Source organism: Suricata suricatta, chromosome 10 (assembly GCF_006229205.1).
Source record: "Suricata suricatta isolate VVHF042 chromosome 10, meerkat_22Aug2017_6uvM2_HiC, whole genome shotgun sequence".
Classification (NCBI taxonomy): Eukaryota; Metazoa; Chordata; class Mammalia; order Carnivora; family Herpestidae; genus Suricata; species Suricata suricatta.
Window position 1 is genome coordinate 37,399,278 of NC_043709.1, and position 20,447 is coordinate 37,419,724.

The following is a 20,447-nucleotide window of genomic DNA, read 5'->3' on the forward strand; positions in this document are numbered from 1 at the left end:
TCTCTCTCTCTCTCTCTCTCTCTCTCTCTCTCTCAAGAAATAAAAATAAAAGTCAGGAAGGGATGCCTGGCTGACTCAGTCAGTAGAACATGTGACTCTTGATCTCTGGGTTGTAAATTTAAGCCCCATGTTGGGTGTAAAGATTACTTTAAAAAAAAAATAAAATCTTAAAAAAAAAGTCAAGGAGAACGGAGGAGTAGGGCGCCTGGGTAGCTCCGTGGGTTAAGCGTCTGACTTCAGCTCAGGTCATGAGCTCCACGTGGGGCTCTGTGCCGACAGCCCAGAGCCTGGAGCCTGCTTTGGATTCCATGTCTCCCTCTCTCTCTGCCCCTCCCCTGCTCATTCTCGGTCTCCTCTCTCTCTCTCAAGTTATTCTATAAATGGAGTTATTCTATAAATGGTTTTGGGGCAACTGGGTAACCAGTTGGAAAAAAATTAACTGGAGCTCTTCCTCACACCTTATGTACTGTGAATTCCAAATGAATCAAATATTTAAAACTTAAAAAACAAACTGTTAAAGTACTAGAAAAAAACGGGAAATTAAAGAAAATAATTTCTGAAACCATAAAAAGATAGTTTAATTGGGCTATAGAATAGTAAAAATTTTCTGCATTATAAAAGCCATTTACTATGAACACAATCAAAAGAGAACTGACAATTTGTGTAAAACATTTGCTGCCGACATCCCCAAAGCCTGTAAATTCTTTACTAAAAAGAGTTCTACAAATCAGAAGTGAAGCAAAACAAAGTGACAACTAACCCTACTCCTCACATGCACAATAGAAAATTTGGCAAAGGACATGAATAGTTTACAAGAAATAAAAAAGGCCTTTAGACCCAGGGGACATTTAACTTTAATCATAAAAAGTCAAATGCAAATTTGACTTCTAAAAAGATTTCATGGCTTTCTCCTCGGATAAGCAAATATGACAAATCTCGACATCACAGGATTGATGAATGCGTGGCACTCCCATTCACTGCTGAAAGAACTGTCAGTTGGTACTTTTCAGTAAGTAATCAGGCAATATCTGTTCAAATTAAAACTACACAGACCCTTAAATGGCAATTCTGCTTCTAGGAACTTAGCTTACATTTATACTTTTAGGGTGCCTGGGCGGCTCAGTCGGTAAAGCATTTGACTCTAGGTATCAGCTCAGGCCATGATCTCATGGCTTTGTGGGTTCAAACCCCAAATGGGGCTTTGCGCTGATGGTGTAGTGTGGAGCCTGGTTGGGATCCTCTCTCTTCCTCTCTCTCTCTCTCTCTCTCTCTGCATCTATGCATTTATTTTCCTGAATAGCACTCATCACCATCTGGTATACTGTACAGATTTCATTGCTTGTTTGGTGTCTGTCTTTCCCGTTCCCCTCTACTAGAGTGTAAGTTTCGTGAAGGCAGATTATGCCTGCTGCTATGTCTTTACCATCTAAGAGTGGCACAAGGCAGACACTGAATAAATACTAGTCAGATGAATGAATGAAAAAATGAAGATTTGGAAAGATCTCTAAAATCCATTTGGCTCTTAATTTTTTAATTAAAAAAAATTTTTTTTATTTTAGAAAGAGAACATGCCCGTGAGTGGGGGAGGGGGCACAGAGAGAGAGAGAGAGAGAGAGAGAGAGAAAGAGAGAGAGAGAGAAAGAGAGAATCTTAAGCAGGCTTCACATTAAGCATGGAGCCCCACTCAGGGCTCAATCCCTCAACCCTGGGATCATGACCTGAGCCAAAATCAAGAGTTGGATGCTCAACCGAGTCACCCAGGCACCTCTAAAATCTATTTTAAAGTGAAGAAAGGGGGCACCTGGGTGCTTCAGTTGGTTAAGCATCTGACTTCAGCTAGATCATAATGTCATGGTTCGTGAGTTTGAGCTCTGTGCTGACAGCCTGGAGCCTGCTTCAGATTCTGTGTCTCCCTCTTTCTCTGCCCCTCCCCTGCACATACTCTCACTCTCTCTCAAAAATAAACATAAAAGAAATAAAATGAAGAAAGCAGAATGCAGTATGTTCTATTCTTGGTGTAAAAAATTATATACTTATACAAACGTATACACACATACCCATGCATTTGTGTACACACACACACACACTTTTGCCTATCTGGAGACTTTCTGGAAGGATATGCAGGAAGCTGGGGCCAGTGGCCGTCTCTGGGAGCAGAGAGCAGAGTTGTGTGGATAGCCATTATAGGTGGAAAAGAAACTAGATTTTTCACACTTTGCCCTTATAGTTCTTGAATGCTATTCCACAAACATGTATTATGTAATAAAAAACTCATTTAAAAAAATTACTGGGTGCCTAAGAGGCTCAGTGGGGCACCTGGGTGGCTCAATCCGTTAAGCATCCAACTCTCCGCTTCAGCTCAGGTCATGTTCTCAGGGTTTATGAGTTGGAGCCCCATGTAAATATTTATCTGTTAGTGCAGAGCCTGCTTGTGATCCTCTCTCTCCCTCTCTCTCTGCCCCTCCCCTGCTCACTTGCTCTTTCTCTCAAAATAAATAAATAAACTTAAGGGGCACCTGGGTGGCTCAGTCAGTTAAGCCTCCGACTTCGGCTCAGGTCAGATCTCATGTTCGTGGGTTTGAGCCCCGCGTCAGGCTCTGTGCTGACAGCTAGCTCAGAGCCTGGAGCCTGCTTCTGATTCTGTGTCTTCTTCTCTCTCTGCCCCTCCCCCTCTCTTGCTCTGTCTCTCTGTATCAGAAATTAAAAAAAAAATAAAAACATTAAAAAAAAATAAACTTAAAAATTATTTTATTTATTTATGTAGTTATTTAAAGTGATCTCTACTCCCAACATGGAACTCAAACTCCTGACCCTGAGATCCAGAGTCACATGCTCTACTGACTGAGCCAGCCAGGTTCCCCAATTTTAAAAAATTATTGATTTAAAGAATGAGCCTGGGAAAACAAAAGCTTCTGAAAGTTACAGACAATTAATAACTAGAGGGCTCAAGAGGCAAACATAGAGAGCCAAATGTTCCAGGGAGGAGGGAAGGAATGTTGGAGAGGGAGGAAATGTCTCCGGCACCTTTGGCCCTGAGGACTCAAGCAGCCTCCTCCCTGTGCCTCTGTCCCCACCATCTCCACTGTCTCCAGCCCCAGCCTTCCATTCCTTGTGGGCACCTGCCGTGTCTGTGCTTTACCTTACGTGGGTCTAGCTGTTGGGATGCACTTTTCTCCCTCGTCTACTTAAAAAACGTATTCATTCTTGGTGAAGCCATTTCCTCCTTGTTTGTGCTTCCACAACAATTTGTTCTTATTTCTACTTAGAACTAAATACCATTATTTTGTTTACAAGTTTATTCACTTATTTATTTATTTATTTATTTATTTATTTTGAAGTAGGGTCCATGCCCAACATGGAGCTTGAACTCACAACCCTGAGATCAAGAGTCACATGCTCTCTGGACTGAGCCAGCCAGGTGCCCTGTTTACTAGTCTTTTTACTCTTTTATGGTATCTTTGTTTCCATGTATGTTTACACACCTGCCTGCTCCTTGAACGCAAGAGCTGTCGTTCAACATTGTTCTTTACACAGTAACTTGCATGGAACAAGCCTGATGCACAGTAGGCACACCCCCAAAACGTTCATGGATGACCACAATCCTTTTCTTCATGTAGCTTGCATAGTCACTTTAAAATTAGAAGCAATTTCTATTGGAAGATCAAAGACTTTTATTGACTGGCCTTAGAGAATGTTAGTCATTAGCACACTCAAGGTATAGTAGAATGCCCACCAATAACATTCCCCAGGGAAAATTAAACTTTTAAAAAGTTCAATAAATGGATTTTGTGGAGATATGCAAATTCACCTGAAAGAGGTCGCACCAATAAAAGGTGACCTTAACCAGATTAAACATTAGCATATATAAAGAAAGAATGTGTCCATCACCAGCCAATTTAGCAGCTTCCTTAACAAACAAGAGATGGAATGCAAAGGTCCTGGGGAGAGCCATTCTGGTCTCTTCATTTTGGCAAGACTCTCCTTGTTTGTGGAGATGAATGCTCAGGCTCTCCTACCAGAGGCCAATAAACACTGATTCCTCTAATTAACCTCCATTGTTCATTTTCCATATTTACCAAGTAAACCTCTAGTTAGGCTTTCACTCTCATGTAGGTCGGCCTTCTTGGAGAACACATGCTGTTAGTGATGACTTTAACATTCCTGTGTTTCTGACCTTCATAGTTTTCATTGCAAATCAATGAGTTGTTTGGCGCTTAGACATCAGGCTACATTAGTGTGAATGTGTTGTTGGAAATTAATATGCTATTTAATTGCTGATAAAATCAAAGTTCTGAATCTGCAAAGCTGAGGATCAAAGGCTGGCCATGGTCCATACACCAAGGAACACTTCTCTAACCAGAATTGTCCCACCTCCCAAGTAAGCGCTGGAGACAGTCAGCTTACTTCCAGGGCAGCCTTAGGACAGCCAACTGCCTGCATGCCACTTGACAAATATTTATACATAGAGCCCCTGCTGTATGCCGGACACGATGATGCAAAGACAGAGAGGGAAGGGGCTACTCAGGCATCCCAAGTTCTGTAGTTTCTCTAGTTCAGTTGTTCTTAGCTCTAAGGATCATTGATTATGAAATCCTAAAATTTTAATGAAATTAAAACAAATCTTACACAGAAAAATGCACAGAAAGTGGGCTGTTTGCATTTAATTTACTTTATAGCATTGAAAATTAATTCCTTTGCCCTATAATATAGGATGCGCTCTGGAATCAGACAGGTATGTGCTGAAATATTTGGTTTTTATCATATACTAGCTGTGGACACTGGACAAATTACTTATTCTCTCTATGCTTCAGTTTTCTGATTCATGAAAAAGAATATTAGTGCTTCCTTCATAGGACTGTTTAGAATTGTTAGGCCTTATATATGAAGTAATAGCACAGTCCCTAGTGTGTAGAAACTAATGAATTACTGCTATAAATGCAATTATGTAAAATATTGTCTTCATTATTTGAATGCCAATAAAATAAAAGGCAACCTTAACTTTACACAATAGTAAATTCCAGGGCACCTGGGTGGCTTAGTCGGTTAAGTGGCCCACTTCAGCTCAGGTCATGATCTCGTGGTTCATGGGTTTGAGCCCCATGTCGGGCTCTGTGCTGACAGCTTAGAGCCTGGAGCCTGCTTCAGATTTTGTGTCTCTGCTCTCTGCCCCTCCCCCGCTCACTCTCTGTCTTTCAAAAAATAAATAAACATTAAAAAAATAGTAAATTCCAGTGAAAGGATGCTTTTGATATGAATAAGTTAGGTTATATCAAAAAAATAAGTTGGGTTATGTCACACATGTCATCCACTTGATTTCCATTTTTTTTTAATGGCAATAAATACTGAAAACATTGGCTCATATTGGTCGAAGAACATACCCCAAGACTAAGTTGAATTCATGGTTCATCATCACCACTGTAAATCAATGGAACCATCTTTTGTTAGGCATATCACTGAAGCTTTCTGTGGGCCAAAAAGGATGATAAATTCATGTTTCCATTTTTCGTAAGTTTACTTATTTGTTTTTGAAAGAGAGAAAGAGTGCTCAAGCACGGTGGCGGCAGACAGAGAGGGAGAGGGAGAATCCCAAGCAGGCTCTGTGCCCTCAGCCCAGCACCCCCACACAGGCTCAAACTCACTAACCGTGAGATCATGACCTGAGCTGAAACCAAGAGTGGGGACACTCAACCAACTGAGCCAACCAAGCGTCCCAGTTCGTGGTTTAATTTTAAAGTCATCTGAGCAGAAGCAACATTCAAAAGAATTCTGTGATTTGGGGGGGTCTTGAAAATTTCTGCTTGTAGAGAAATTAATAAGACTTTCCCAATGGGCTTTAGACCACAGAAAGTCCTTATCCTCACCGAAAAGTTTACATTGTTGCTTGCATTCTATCTTCACTTCATGAAATGGCAAGGAGTCATAAGAGTTGGTGGGTTCTTTGTAGCAGTATCCATAATGCCCTGTGTAGAACCTTAAATCAAAATATTTGTTTTAGGGGAATCTGGGTGGCTCAGTTGGGTAAGTGTCTGACTTGCTATCAGCTCAGATCATGATCTCCAAGTCATGTGATCAAGCACCACGTCAGGCTCTGTGCTAATCATGGAGCCTGCTTGGGATTCTCTCTCTCTGCCCTTCTGCCTCTGTCTCTCTCTCTCTCTCTCTCTCAAATAAATAAACTTAAAAAACTTTTGCTTTAATCTCATGGTCAAAAATATCTATGTAACACAACCAGGAATGAACCCATCTCAATTAAGCTGTTCTGAAGAGTCTTATCTCTCTCTCCTTTTCTCTCTTTCTGTTTCTCTCTATGTCTGTCTTCTCTCTTTAGAGTACACGTACATCTTAAGCATGAAGTTCAATCACATACTTTAAGATGTATTCTTTGGAAAGTTAGTCAACTAGGTATAATAGGGAATAGCTTCCTACGCTGATCTCTTTTCTAGTCAAAATTTCTTGAAAAGGCTGAGGGCAGGACCAGGCTCTAATAGACAGACCTGATGACTCTCACAGCAGTAAACAGCATTCCTTTGAGAACTGCTGGCACAGATCAATCCCTGTTGATGCTAAGGGCCGTGAGTCATGGCAACGCATGGAGCGCCTTCAGCAAAGCCACCCAACCAGGTATGTTACTGAGTCCAGAGAACCAAACTCTCTGTCCACAGAAAGTTTTCCTTGACAAAGATATTTTTTCACCATTTGGAAAATGATGATGGTTCGTGAAGTTTCCAAAAGGGGATCATTCCCTGAGTGGTACCAGTGTGCAAATAAAGGATGAGGACAAAGAGCTGCTTGAAATAAGAGGCATCAGCAGGTTCATGCAGTTGTCTGCCTATTGAAGGAAAGGGGCTTAGGAGCCAGTTTAGGGACCTGTGTCCAGATATTAGAAGAAAGATCAGTGATTCTGAAAGGGACGTGACTTTTGAGATGTGTGTGCCTTCAGTTTTCTTCCTTTGCCCCAAGCAATAAACCATTTCAAATATTTCCAGGATACATGGCTTCACTGAGTTTTCTACAAATCTGTGTCTTTTTTTGCTTAGTATAAAAAAATAGGGATGTTTTAAGGTTGCCCCAAGACCTGATGTGCAAGTGCAATTTTGTTTAAGTTTTGGCCTTTTAAAATGAAGCATTTTCTTATGAAATAATTTATCCAAGTCCAGGCATTTTCCTTTTAAAATTACTTTATTGATTTATTTTTAATGTTTAATTTTGAGAGAGAGAGAGAAGGTGCAAGGGAGGAACAGAGAGTAAGAGAGAGATTGAGAGAGAGAGAGAGAGAGAGAGAGAGAGAGAGAGAGAGAGGGAGAATCTGAAGCAGGCTCTGTGCTGACAGCACGGAGCCCAATGTGAGACTTGAGCTTAGAAGCTGTCAGATCATGACATGAGCCAAAGTCAGATGCTTAGTCACCTAGTCACTTTAAATTCTAGCATCCCCCAAATTACTTTAAATTCTAGCATATTTTAAACATATGATGAAAATAGAGAAAATGGATAACAAAGAGCCTACTACCCCCACTTAAATTTAACAAGTGTTTATGACTTTGAGCTTTATCTTAGATTTTTTATTTTTAAAGAAATAAAACGTAAATAAAGCAAATTACAGTTCCTCTACCTATTCCTTCCATCTGTCCTCAGAAGAAACTAATGAACTGAATTTGGTGTGTTGTGTTTATATTACAAAAGTACAGTGAAACCTTGGATTGCGAGTAACTTGTTCTGCGAGTGTTCCACAAGATGAGCAAACATTTCTAATAGATTTTAACTTGCTAAATGAGTGATGCCTTGCAATGTGAGTAGTACGTGGGGCCGAATGTCACATAAGCACAACTGAGCCAATAGTTCTTTCTCTCTCACTGCAGGATTGTGGGTGATTGTCTCCCATGCTCAGATGCTCAGTCTCAGGCTGTGGTGTTTGGCAGAAATCAATGATTTTTCAGAATGTTGGAAAGTGCCCACAACTGGCACTCCTATATTTTTTGTCACTTCAAAGCACCTATGGACAGTCCTCTGCTTTTCCATACAAGAGTAAGCTTAGGAATGCTTTGCTTCATTCTAGGTCAGGCTGCCTGCAGATATAGACTCTTTCTTCTGCTGTCTTATTGCCAGTTATACTAAATACAGTATACGACAAGCTTATTAATACTGTAGTCAACATCCATGCGAGTGTGTACAATGGCCCCCATGCAGAAAAAGGTTGAAAAGAAAGGCAGTGAGAAGGAGATGATTACTGTAGACAGTGAGAAGGAAATCATTAAGAAACATCAATGAGGTAAGTGTACATGGGCATTTTGTCTGCGGAGGACAAAGAGAAAAAGGCAGAGAAATCCCTGACTTCAAATGAGATTAGAAAGATGTGTAAAACGTGGGAACCAGTGCAAAATTTGGAGAAAAGCAGCACTCAGATAAGGCTGTAGCAGTGCATGTGATGAATTTGTTTAACCACAATGCAGTGTCACTTTTCTGCAAAATCCTCAAAAGGAGTCAAAAGCAAGGTCATTAACTTGTTAAAGTTGCATGAAAAGAAAAGATTCCATTGAGCCAATAGATAGCATTGTTTCCATTAGTGGTAGTGAAAGTAGCCCTACCCCATAACCCTCCTCTCTTGTCTCCCTCACACCAGCTATGAAGCTTTAAATTTGTTTTCCTAATGTTTTATTATTTTTTTGAGAGAGACAGTATGAGCAGGGGAGAGTCAGTGTGAAGCAGGCTCCAGGCTCTGAGCTGTCAGCACAGAGCCCGACGCTGGGCTCAACCCCAAGAACAGCGAGATCATGATCTGAGCTGAAGCCAGAGGCTCAACTGACTGAGCCACCCAGGCGCCCCGCCATGAAGCTTTTTAAGGTAAGTGAAGTCTAATTTGTTTATTTTTCTTTATATTTTGCATTTTATTATTTTGTGTTATATTATAGAATTGTAATCATTTTTATTTGAATATTTTTGGGTTGTGGAAGGAATCGTCCGAGCTTCAGTCATTTCTCTTTTTTATGTTTATTTATTATTGAAACAGAGAGAAACAAAGCACGAGTGGGGGAGGGGCATAGAGAGAGGGAGACACAGAATCCGAAAAAGGCTCCAGGCTCTGAGCTGTCAGCACAGAGCCCGATGCGGGGCTCGAACCTATAGACTGTGAGATCATGGCCTGAGCCGAAGTCGGACACTCAGGCACCCAGCTTCAATTATTTCTTATGGGAAAATTCACTTTGATACACAAGTGCTTTGGATTGTAAGCATGTTTCTGGAATGAATTATGCTCACAAACCAAGGTTTTACTGTATGTATTTGTCAAATATGTACAGACATTTACTTCTTATTGTACATTTTAGAAATTTATATGACTAGTGTACTTTACATATTCATTTGAAACTTTTTTAAATTATTTTTTTAACTTGAGAGAGTGAGAGAGCGAGCAAGGGAGACAGGCAGAAAGAGAGAGACAGAGAATTTTAAGCAGGCCCCATGCTCGGCATGGACCCCACCACTGTGAAATCATGACCTGGACCAAAATCAAGAGTCAGACACTTAACTGACTTAGTCACCCAGGCACCCCTGAAACTAGTTTTAATTCATTTATTTTATTTTTGAGAGAGAAAGAGAGAGAGAGGCAGAGAGAGTGGGTGAAAGGCAGAGAGGAAAAGGAAAGAATCCCAAGCAGGTTCTGCAATGTCAGCACAGAACCGGACGTGGGGTTCCAACTCACCACGAGATCATGACCTGAGCCCAAATCAAGAGTTGGATGCTCATCCAAATGAGCCACCCAGGCGCCCCTGAATCTGTTTTAAAAGATATTTCTGAGGTGTTATAAATGTTCCATTGCACTAATAAACTTTTTTTTATCAACTTATATATCCACCCTCCTGCTAACTACAGGTTCATTTCCATTTTTTCACTATTTTAATAGGTGCTGCAGTGAATAAACATTTATATCTGTGTGTCCCTGAGTTCATGTCAGAGTTTCTCTAGGGCAGGTACCTAAGAGAACAATCACTGGATTGTCAGGAAATCACATCTTCAACTTAACCAGATAAAAGGGGAAATAGTGTGCTCTTTTACTCTCAGTAGTTCTGACACCAAACGTTGGGGGGCAGGGGTCTCTCACACTAACCAGTTTTTCCACTCTTTGAATACCAACTGGATGTTCTACAATTCAGTTATAACACTAAGTACTTGGAATTAGCACAGACCCCACAGGTTAATGACCCAGACTCACAAGACTGCAACAATGAGTAAAGATGACCCCTTCAGGAATTTTGACTAAACACTGAAAGAGAAATGAGACTGACCAGATTAGATTCCAGAGTCAAGGGAACTTTTCTTGCTCTAAGAGGGTGTGGTAGTCAGAACAATGGCCCCCTGGAGGTAGCTGGGTGGCTTAGTGGGTTAAGGTATGACTCTTGATTATTGCTCAGGTCATAATCTCACAGTTGGGGAGATCAAATCCATGGCAGGCTCTTGTGCTGACAGCCAGGAGCCTGCTTGGGCGTCTTGCTCACTGTCTCCACGTCTCCCCACTGACTCTGCTCATGCTCTTTCTCTCTCCTCTTTCTCTCCAAGCCAATAAATAAACTTAAAAAAAAAAATAATGGTACCCAAAGAGTTCCTAGGTCCTAATCCCTAGAACCTGTGAATATATTAAGTTATAGCAAAAGAGTATTAAGGTTGAAGATAGCTAATCACCTATCAGCTAATCAACTGACTTTAAAATAGATTATCCTATGGAGTGCCTGGGTGGCTCAGTTGGTTAAGTGTCCTACTTCAGCTCAGGTTATGATCTCACAGTCCCTGGGTTCAAGCCCTGCTTCAGGCTCTGTGCTGACAGCTCTGAGTCTGGAGCCTACTTTCAGATTCTGTGTCTCCCTCTTTCTCTCTGCCCTTCTCCCAATCACGCTGTCTCTCAAAAATGAATAATGTTAAAAAAGTTTTTCTTAAATAAATAAACAAAATAGATTATCCTGGAATATACAAGTGCTTCCAATGCAATCATAGGATCCTTAAAAGTGGAAAAGGGAGACAGAAAAGAGAATCATAGGGATTTGTGATTATGAAAGAAAGGCACAGAGAAATACAACATTGCTTATTTTCAAGATAGGCGAAGCGGACCTGAAGCCAAGGAATGTGGGAGTTTCTAAAGGTTGGAAAGGGCAAGGAAATAGATTCTTCCAGAAAGCCTCCTGAAAGGAATGTAGCCCTGCCAGTCCCCTCAATTTTGGTCAGTGAGACCCAGGTGGGGCTTCTAGGAACTATACAATAATAAAGCTGTATTGTTTAAGGTGCTGAGTCTGTGGCAGTTTGCTAGGGTGGTAGGAAAGTAATACAGAAGAGATTATTAGAGTTCAGTTATATGTAGAAGGGAATGATCTAATGGAGAAGGAAAAACTGATTATGCAGGAGGGGAGAGTATAAGGGCAGGTACAAAGCCCTTGAGCGGGAAAGGCACAAGTGACAGGACCGCTTTTAGGTGGGGTAGAGAACTTCATCTAAAAGTAGGAAGGCAGGGGCGCCCGGCTGCCTTGCTGGTTGAGCATCTGACTCTGGATCTTGGCTCAGGCCATGGTCTCCTGAGATGGAGCCCCACTTCAGGCTCCTGCTTATGATTCTCTCTCTCACTCCCTCTGCCACTCCTCTGCTGTGTGCTCTCTCTCTTTCTAAAATAAAAAAGAAAGAAAAATAAAAGTAAGAAGGCACAGAGTCAATCCAGATATAGGAAAGTGGGCAGAGCGGTCTGTGGAAGAGGAGTTCCACTGTAATCAGTTCTACCTCAGTCAGTGAATATGGTGGCAAGATCATCAACTGAGAGCAAGTGCGGGATGAAGCCTGGGAGGTTTAAGGGACTGATGTGAGCTAGGCATTTCGGAGCACAGGAGAGCACGTTTATTAGGATTGCAAGATTGCTGGATTGCCAGACAGGATGGACTGTCCAGCTGAGACCACAGTCATGTAATTATGTATGTTTGTATTTATACATCCAAGTTAGTTAGCATATAGTGCAATAATGATTTCAGGAGTAGAATCCAGTGACTCATCCCCTACATGTAACACACAGTGCTCATCCCAGTTAAGTGCCCTCCTTAATGCCCCTTGCCCATCTAACCCAACCACCCCACTCAAAACCCCTCCAACAACTCTCAGTGGTGTTCTCCATATTTAAAAGTCTCTTATGTTTTGTTCCCCTCCCTGTTTTTATATTACCTTTGCTTCCCTTCCCTTATGTTCATCTATTTTGTATCTTAAATTCCCCATGAGTGAAGTCCTATGACATTTGTCTTTCTTTGATTGTAAAGTCCTTCGCTTAAAGTAGAATTAGAAAGCATGCTCTATGGGTTTTTTTTATTAATTTTTTTTTCAACATTTATTTATGAGAGAAAGAGCGAGACAGAGTATGAATGGGGGAGGGGCAGAGAGAGAGGGAGGTACACAGTCCCAGAAGTTGGACGCTAAACTGACTGAACCACCCAGGTGCCCCATTTTTTTAATGTTTATTTACTTTTGAAAGAAAGCGCTTGAGCAGGGGAGGGGCAGAGAGAGAGGGGGACAGAGGATCTGAAGCAGGCTCTGTGTTGACAGCAGAGAGCCTGACTTGGGGTTCTAACTCAGGAACCATGAAATCATGACCTGAGCTAAAGTCAGAGGCTCAAGTGACTGAGCCACCCAGGTGCCCCACCACTGCTGTTTTTAATTATGCGTATTTAGCTGAGCAGATGCAGGCACAGAGGAGATTAATAACAATACATTTTAGAAATGTAAGCTGAGTAAGGAAGTTAGAACATGAAAAAGAATGACAATGAAAAATTGGTAGGATTGATAGCACAAAAAATGGTTAGAGTGGGCGTACCAGGAGGAAGTGTGCTGGAGGAGTAGGAGATAGTGGTCAGAAAATGGGGTGTTTCGGGGCACCTAGGTGGCTCAGTTGGTTAAGTGGCCGACTTCAGCTCTGGTCATGATCTCACAGTTCGTGGGTTTGAGCCCTGCGTCAGGCTGTGTGCTGACAGCTCAGAGCCTGGAGCCTGCTTTGCATTCTGTCTCCCTCTTTCTCTGACCCCCACCCTGCTCACACTGTGTCTCTCTCTCTCTCTCTCTCTTAAAAATAAACATTAAAAAAAAAATAAAAAAAGAAAATGGGATATTTCAACTGAGAATCTGGAGGTGTACTAGCCAGTGATGATGAAGTTAAGAGACTGACATTGGAGATGTCTGACTAAAGAGGGGTAAAGAGGAAATGATGATAGGAAGTGAAAGTGCTCAGGAAACTGGGCAGATTATCTTTGCATGTTATCACTAAGAACTGACATAAATAGGAGAAGGCCAGGAGCGAAGATCCTCAGGGAGTCAGAGTTGCTGGGAAGCTGGCCACTGACCACGACAAGGAGGTTGCTTCTTCAAGGCTCTGGCAGGTCTGGTCAAACAGAAGTTTCTTTCCTATTAGTAATATATTCTGTAAGACAAGCTATAAAGTTATAAATGCCCCATACATTATTTTCCTTTTGATGGGAATAATATGAAACAGAATGTATTAGGGTTTCTCTCTCTGTGGTACATTAATCTATATGTTTGTGCTGCAAATAGAAGATACATCTTTGCGTGGTCACCTATTTCAGGCATCAGTAAATAATAATGAAATCAATTATAAAAAATGCAGACCAGGGGCGCCTGGGTGGCTCAGTTGCCTAAGTGTCCAACTCTTGATTTCAGCTTAGGTTCAGGTTCATGATCTCACTGTCTGTGAGATCCAATCCTGCACTGTCACAGCATGGAGTCTGCTTGGGATTCATTCTCTCTCTCTCTCTCTCTCTCTCTCTCTCTCTCTCTCTCCTTCTCTCCCTCTCTGTCTCTGTCTCTCTGCCCCTCCCTGGCTCTTCTCTCACTCAAAATAAATAAACATTTTAAAAAATGAAGATAAAATAGTTTATAGAAATATGTGAATATTAATGAATAATTTAAGCTGCTTTTCTGGATTTTTGCAATGTTTATGACATTTTTCAATTTGTTCAAACTTATAATTTTTAAAATTTCTTGCTTATCCTAAATATTTTCTTACTCATTCTTTTGTTTTTTCTTCAGCTAAAACAGCAGAAGAGTTGATTTATTGTACACGATACATTCATCCACAAATGAAAACAAAATCAGTCCCAAAAGTCACAGGTCCAGGGCAAAGGACCAAAAGGGAAGGTTTTGGTATGAGCAAGGCAGTTCGCTTACAGGTGGTCTTTCAATCAGATGGTGATGAATATTCTAGATCCATTCAACCAAGCTCTAGAGAGTAGGCATGCAGTCCAATAATTGGTAGTAGCCTCCCTGAAGTCTGGCTTCCCTTATTTCTGCTGCTGTGGCTCCATGGGTGCATGAGCTAGGCGTTTACTTGGACCTCTGCCTCAACTTTCTTCTTCTTTTTTTTTCTTAAATGTTATTCTATGTTTTTTTAATGTTTATTTTTTAGACAGAGAGAGGGAGGGAGGGAGAAAACAAGTACGGAAGGGGCAGAAAAAGAGACACACAGAATCCAAACCAGGCTCCAGGCTCTGAGCTGTCAGCACAGAACCTGATGTGGGGCTCAAACCCATCAGCAGTGAGATCAAGACTGGAGCAGAAGTTGAACGCTTAACCGACTGAGTCACCCAGACGCCCCTCCACTTTCTTCTTTTATACTTAGGCCTGCGCATGTTTCTTCCTCCACTTGGCTCTCATGGCATGGGGGTTTCCAAGAAGATGGGGCTAAGGCCAAACACAAATTCTTTTTCTTATAGAAGGTTCCCTAAGTTATGTAAGCTTCGGGTACCACAAAACCTAGATTTTCTCTGGAGAGGCCAAGAGTCTGGCCTGAGATTAGCAGCAGTCAGTTGAAAAAGGGAAAACTCACTAGCTATATGACACATAGTTTTACTATGGTTTAAAGCCCCCCACAAACCAGTAACAAAAGGAATATGTAACTATTCTTTCTTTTCTTCCACAGAATGAAATTAGAGTATGTATTTGGTTATGTAAACTAGTTCTTGCATTTTAACTGGATAAACCCTACTCCATATCCTTATTTATTTATTTTCCTACTCTATATCTTTAAATACCTTTTTATAAAATTGTTTTTCATGCTTTTTTGACTCAGCCAACTACAGGGTAAGAACTTCGCACCCTGAGAGCGCCCTCTCGCACACACAACCGAGACCAACAAGTCACCAAACAACAAACTCCTTTACAAGGAGGGCTTTCTCTAAGGTTTTTCTTTTTCTTTCTTTTTTAAAAAAACTCCAACAGCCCACTAACTCAGTTATGACGCCCTGTGTGAGAGGCTCTGTCTGATACCATCATTTTATTTTAAATTTTTATTTATTTATTTATTGAAGCGTTTTTGACACATAACGTTACATTAGTTTCAGGTGTACAATGTAGTCATCAACAATGTTATATTTTATGTTGTGCTCACTACAAGGGTAACTACAGTCTGTCACTGTACAACGCCATTATAAAACCATAAAACTATTTTCATATTAATGTCAGACATTTTTGCTAGTTTTTTAAATAATAGGAACACTAAGTAATATAATGGGCACATCTTTATAAACAGCCCACAAAAATACATCTCAAAGAGTTCTTTCTAATAGTGTCAATCAATAGGAACTTATGATGTAATTCGATAAGGAGATGCAGAAGTCTCTGACCTCATTGCAGATTAGATTTCAAAGTATCTGGAAATCTGCTAAATGGATAGATTAGGCTTCCTGTTAAACATAGCAGGCTGAACACATGTGTTTACCTCTTTTCCCTCAAGTAATTTCACTACAACAAAAGTAAAGTAATGAATCAGTCACAACAAAGAGGATGGGAGATGAGAACAAAAGGTGGGAAGATGGAAGCTGGAAAACAGACATTAGCAGAGCAGAGCAAGGTGATTTCTAACCACCAGCAAGAGACAAAGACAACAAGAAGTATCCGTTTTTGTCTGGAAGAAAGCTCAGAAATTGGAGGCAGAAGCATGTACTTCTGAAAGCAAAAGGAGGTGGTGAAAAGATAAGAATTAGTTGAAAATCCACATAAGGAACAGGTAGACCCTCAAGTCCCTTCTGTAAGGCCTAGCAGCGAGGAGGCTGTCTCTGCTGATTCTGGTAGAGGACTGGAAGTTTCCACTCTGTAGTGGTTGAATTACAAAGGTACTGAACTTGAGTACACTGGGCATAGGTATGGGGTAAAACCTGCATATCGAGTAATGAGACTTCCCAGTTCTCTCTCCCTGCTTGGCACTGGGAAGGGCTGACAACTGGTAACAGGCAGAAACACAGTTTCAGGGAAACTGATCTGGCCAGGAGAGCCCCGTAGATGCTGACATTTGATCCGTGTCTCCACAGAGCGCCTGGGTCCAAACATCAGCCTCCTAAATGAGGACCTTTAGTCAACAAGCTCCGTCTTGTCACAAAAGAGCATCCAGTCAGCTTTTCAGTACTTCTGTCTGAAATATGAATGAAGAGCAGACAGATGAGGAAATCCTCTAACTCAAGAGATGAAGACTAAAACAATCAAAAAGCAAAAAAAGAAACATATAGATAAAAGACCCAGTTGAGGACCTGCAGAAGAAAATTTAGAGCGATTTCCTTAGGGAGAGAAAAGATGGTGAATCTATGACACAAGAACAGGATGATAGGGAAAAAGGACATTTGGAGACTAAGAAACATATCTTACAAAAAAATGGTGGAAAAATACAATATCATGCCAAAGAGATGGAAACTGGGAAAGAAAAGATTAAACATTTACTAGAGAATGTTTAGAACTCCAACATCTATTTAATAGAGCTCTAGAGAGAACTGAGAAAACTGAAGAGAATTACCAAAGGTATAGGACAAAAAAATTTCCCAACTAAAGGGCCGATGGCAGACTGAAAGGGCCTACCGAGTCCCTAATAAAATAATGAAAAAAGACTATATCAGGGCAAATTTTCAAGATATTCCAGAAGAACTGGATAAGAAGTTCTAGAGGGGTGCCTGGGTGGCTCAGTTGGTTAAGCCTCCGACTTCGGCTCAGGTCACATCTCACGTTCGTGGGTTCGAGTCCCGTGTCGGGCTCTGTGCTGACAGCTAGCTCAGAGCCTGGAGCCTGCTTCCAGTTCTGTGTCTCCTTCTTTCTCTGCCCCTCCCCCTCTCATGCTCTGTCTCTCTCTGTATCAAACATAAATTTAAAAAAAAAAATTAAAAAAAAGAAGTTCTAGAAACTTCCAGAGAGAAAATATAAAGGAATCAGAATATCATTGATTTTTTTCAACATCAGCTTTGAAAACTGAAATTATGAAGAAAAGTGATCTCTAACCTAGAGTTCCATGCCCACCAAACGATTGAGTGGAAAGGTAAATTATAAATCCATTATAAATTATACATTATTATTTATAATAAATTATAAATCCATATCAAGCAGGGGATGGAGGGCTCCAGGAGAGATGTCACCAAGAAAAAGAGAAATAGAACTGATAGATTGCCTGGTGTGATTAATTGCACCAGCTGGAGGAAAGTTTGGGTTTCAATTTGTGACTGGTATATATGATAAAATGACTTTTAAAATGGCAAGTTTTCACTGAGAAGGGAAAAGAAACAATTGTGTAACTAGAAAAAAGTTGTAAAAAATGCAGTCTTAGTATACTGCATGGCTCAGCTGTGCATTAACATTTATTTTATTAAACACTAAATGTTTATTTAATAAAATTATGATATAAATATACCAGGAGTTTAGGAGTAAGAAAAGTGTATGTGTAGTTAGCTATAAGAGAGTTAAATTTTCTTTTTCTGTATTAGGAAGTCAACAAAGTATGTCTAAAAATGAAGAAATAAAAAAATAAAATAGCTGACAAAGGCATTAAAATAAATATGAAAGGGGCACCTGGATTAAGCTTTTGACTCTTGATTTCAGCTCAGGTCATGATCTCATGGTTTGTGAGACTGAGCCCAACTCTGGGCTCTGTGCTGACATTGCTGAGCCTGCTTGGGATTCTCTCTGCCTCTCTCTGTCCCCCCACCCCACCCCACATTCACTTTCTCTCAAAATAAACACATTAAAAAATAAATATAAAGATTCATATTAGCATAAATGAATATAATAATTCAAAATTTTGGCTATGGTTTTGGGAATAGGAAGGTTAAGTAAAGGATTGCTATCTTTTCTTATAATTCTTACAAAACTAAAGTATTTAACTTTTAAGACTATGTACATGTAAAATTTTGATTTTAGAGGGTGAATTGCATATGTTCCAGAAATATTTGCATTGAAGGCACAACAGCTCAATATTCTATTAATTATTTCAATACATATAAAAAACTATTTCACATCACAGGTAATCCACTCTCTGGAAGACATTAAGTAAGACTTAACATTTAGAGTAAGTTTCATTCTAACATATTAAAATGGATCTTTTTATTTGTTAGTATCATCATATTTCCCTTTATTATTAAGGGTGAGTGTATCACCAAAATTAGTTATTTTAGGGCCACCACAGAAGTTCTCAACTGGGGCAGATTTTCTCCCTGCAGGCAACATTTGGCAAAGTTACAACTCGGGGTGGGGGGCAACTAACTATTGGTATCTAGTGGATGCAAGCCAAGAATGCTGCTAAGCATCCTGCAATGGAGAGGACAAACCCTGAAGAATTATCCATTCCTAAATGGCAGTAGTGCCACAGTTGGGAAACCAAGCTCTGAGTCTTTGAGGATCATTTCATCAGAATGCTAAACATAAAGATTGATGATATGCAAACATTTTGCAATTTAGGACTGACTCAGCTAAATATCTTGGTGCGATGCTGAAAGCAGTCTGGCTGTAAAATACATCTTTGGAAGTGAGAATGGTAAGGTAAAGACAAAAGGTATAATAAATGATAACAATAATAATACACAGTGCTTTGTACCTCAATAATCTCTTTGATCCATGGTTCCTAGGGCACGTTATAGACTAATAATAACTACTCTCAGACTCATATACTACCTTTTATCCAAGGATCTCAGGCACCTTCACAACACTCTCACAATGTAGGAGGTATCATTATCCCCATTTTATATGTAAGTAAACAGAGGCAAAAAAGTTAAGCAACTTGCCCAAAGCCACAGGAGTCAGGAGTAGCCACATCCAAGATCTCTCAGCTACTTAGGCATTTATGTTCAGGCACACTGTATCTTCTTTCCACTGTACCCAGCAGCCCTTCCAGGTGGAAATCCTTTGGTAAGTTATAAAGCATATTAATGTGAACCTGTTTATTGCCTGATTCTCCTACCCTCTTAAGACTCAGAAAACAAAATACTGTAGTGAATCTGTAACTGAGGAGTATCACGTGGCATACCCAGGTTGGTACCAGCTAGGTTCTGCCTTTGCAATCAATTCTCAAGGAAGCCCTTTGATTTTCTAAGGATTTTTCCAGAGCTCTCTCCCTGTTATGCACACGTTTCACCCCCAAAGCCAGACCAAAGACCAGAACTGTGTGACTTTGCCTCTGAGAAATAAATAGCATGTGAATCACTTTCTCCCGATCTTATTCTTAGGGCAGGCATACACTGATTGCCCACCCACCATATGCCACCTGGACAAAGGAGCAATACTAAGTAGGAATAAAGATTTCTGTTAGGTAAGAGTGTGACTCAGGGCTCGCCTACTTTTTTTTTTTTTTTTTTACAAAATGGTGACCAAGCATTTGTAGCCTGTGACAATGATGTGCCCTGGCACCACCTGTACGTAGCAAGAGGTCTGTCCGTTCAGGTGTGGGACAGTGGCAGTCCACACAGCCTTGTTCCAGAAATGTTAAATGACTTGCATCTGAGGATAAGATATACTGTCTGGTATGTTTAAAAAAAAATCAGAAACAAGAGGCAATCACCTCCCCAGCCCACGTGAAATGAGCATCAACGCAGCTTTCATATCTGGGTAGGGAGCTTTGCTGCTAAATTCACTCTGTAAAGAAGAGGTGTAGAGACAGGGCTAAAAGGAGAATTCCAAATAGGAATGGGATGCCAACGCAATACACTGTCAAAATGAGCTTTTAGTTTTCTCCCGCAAGCCTAAGATAGTAGTAAACCCTTGACAATTCGCTGATAATTTAAGCCCCTCCTTCTTTCAGCCGACCCTTCCACCCAGAGACCACAGACTTTTCTCCGAAGGAAGGGTTTAGGTTTCTTTCAATTTTTTTTCCTGCTCTAGTACATCTGAAAAGTAGGCAGCGACCAGGAAAAGTGACGCGCGACTATTTTCCCATCCTGGCTAGTCAGGCCTGAATCATCACAAGTTGATTGCATTTTCCCCCTCGGCCAGCAGCATTCGAAATTTTCCCTCGAAGAATACGTCTTGTACTTAAAAGGAAGAGTGGTGGGAAACGGAGAGGCGGAGGAGAGGAGCGGGGTGAAGGGCGTGGAGGGCCGTCCCGCCCGGAGTCCGAGCCGCCGCAGGGCCCGCCGGCGCGAGGCCGCGAGCCCAGGAATGTGCGGTCGGACCGGCGGGCGCGG

At 40.9% G+C, this 20,447-nt stretch overlaps 1 protein-coding gene across 1 annotated transcript in view; it reads left to right on the forward strand.

The window, feature by feature from the left end:
* The window catches only part of PAWR (pro-apoptotic WT1 regulator), a 172,496-nt gene that overhangs the window by 16,869 nt on the left and 135,180 nt on the right, over window positions 1-20,447 (forward strand). Inside the window, exon 3 of the mRNA XM_029955448.1 lies at window positions 20,257-20,428. Within this exon, the coding sequence (XP_029811308.1) occupies window positions 20,257-20,428 (172 nt within the window). The remainder of the gene's footprint in view (window positions 1-20,256; window positions 20,429-20,447) is intronic.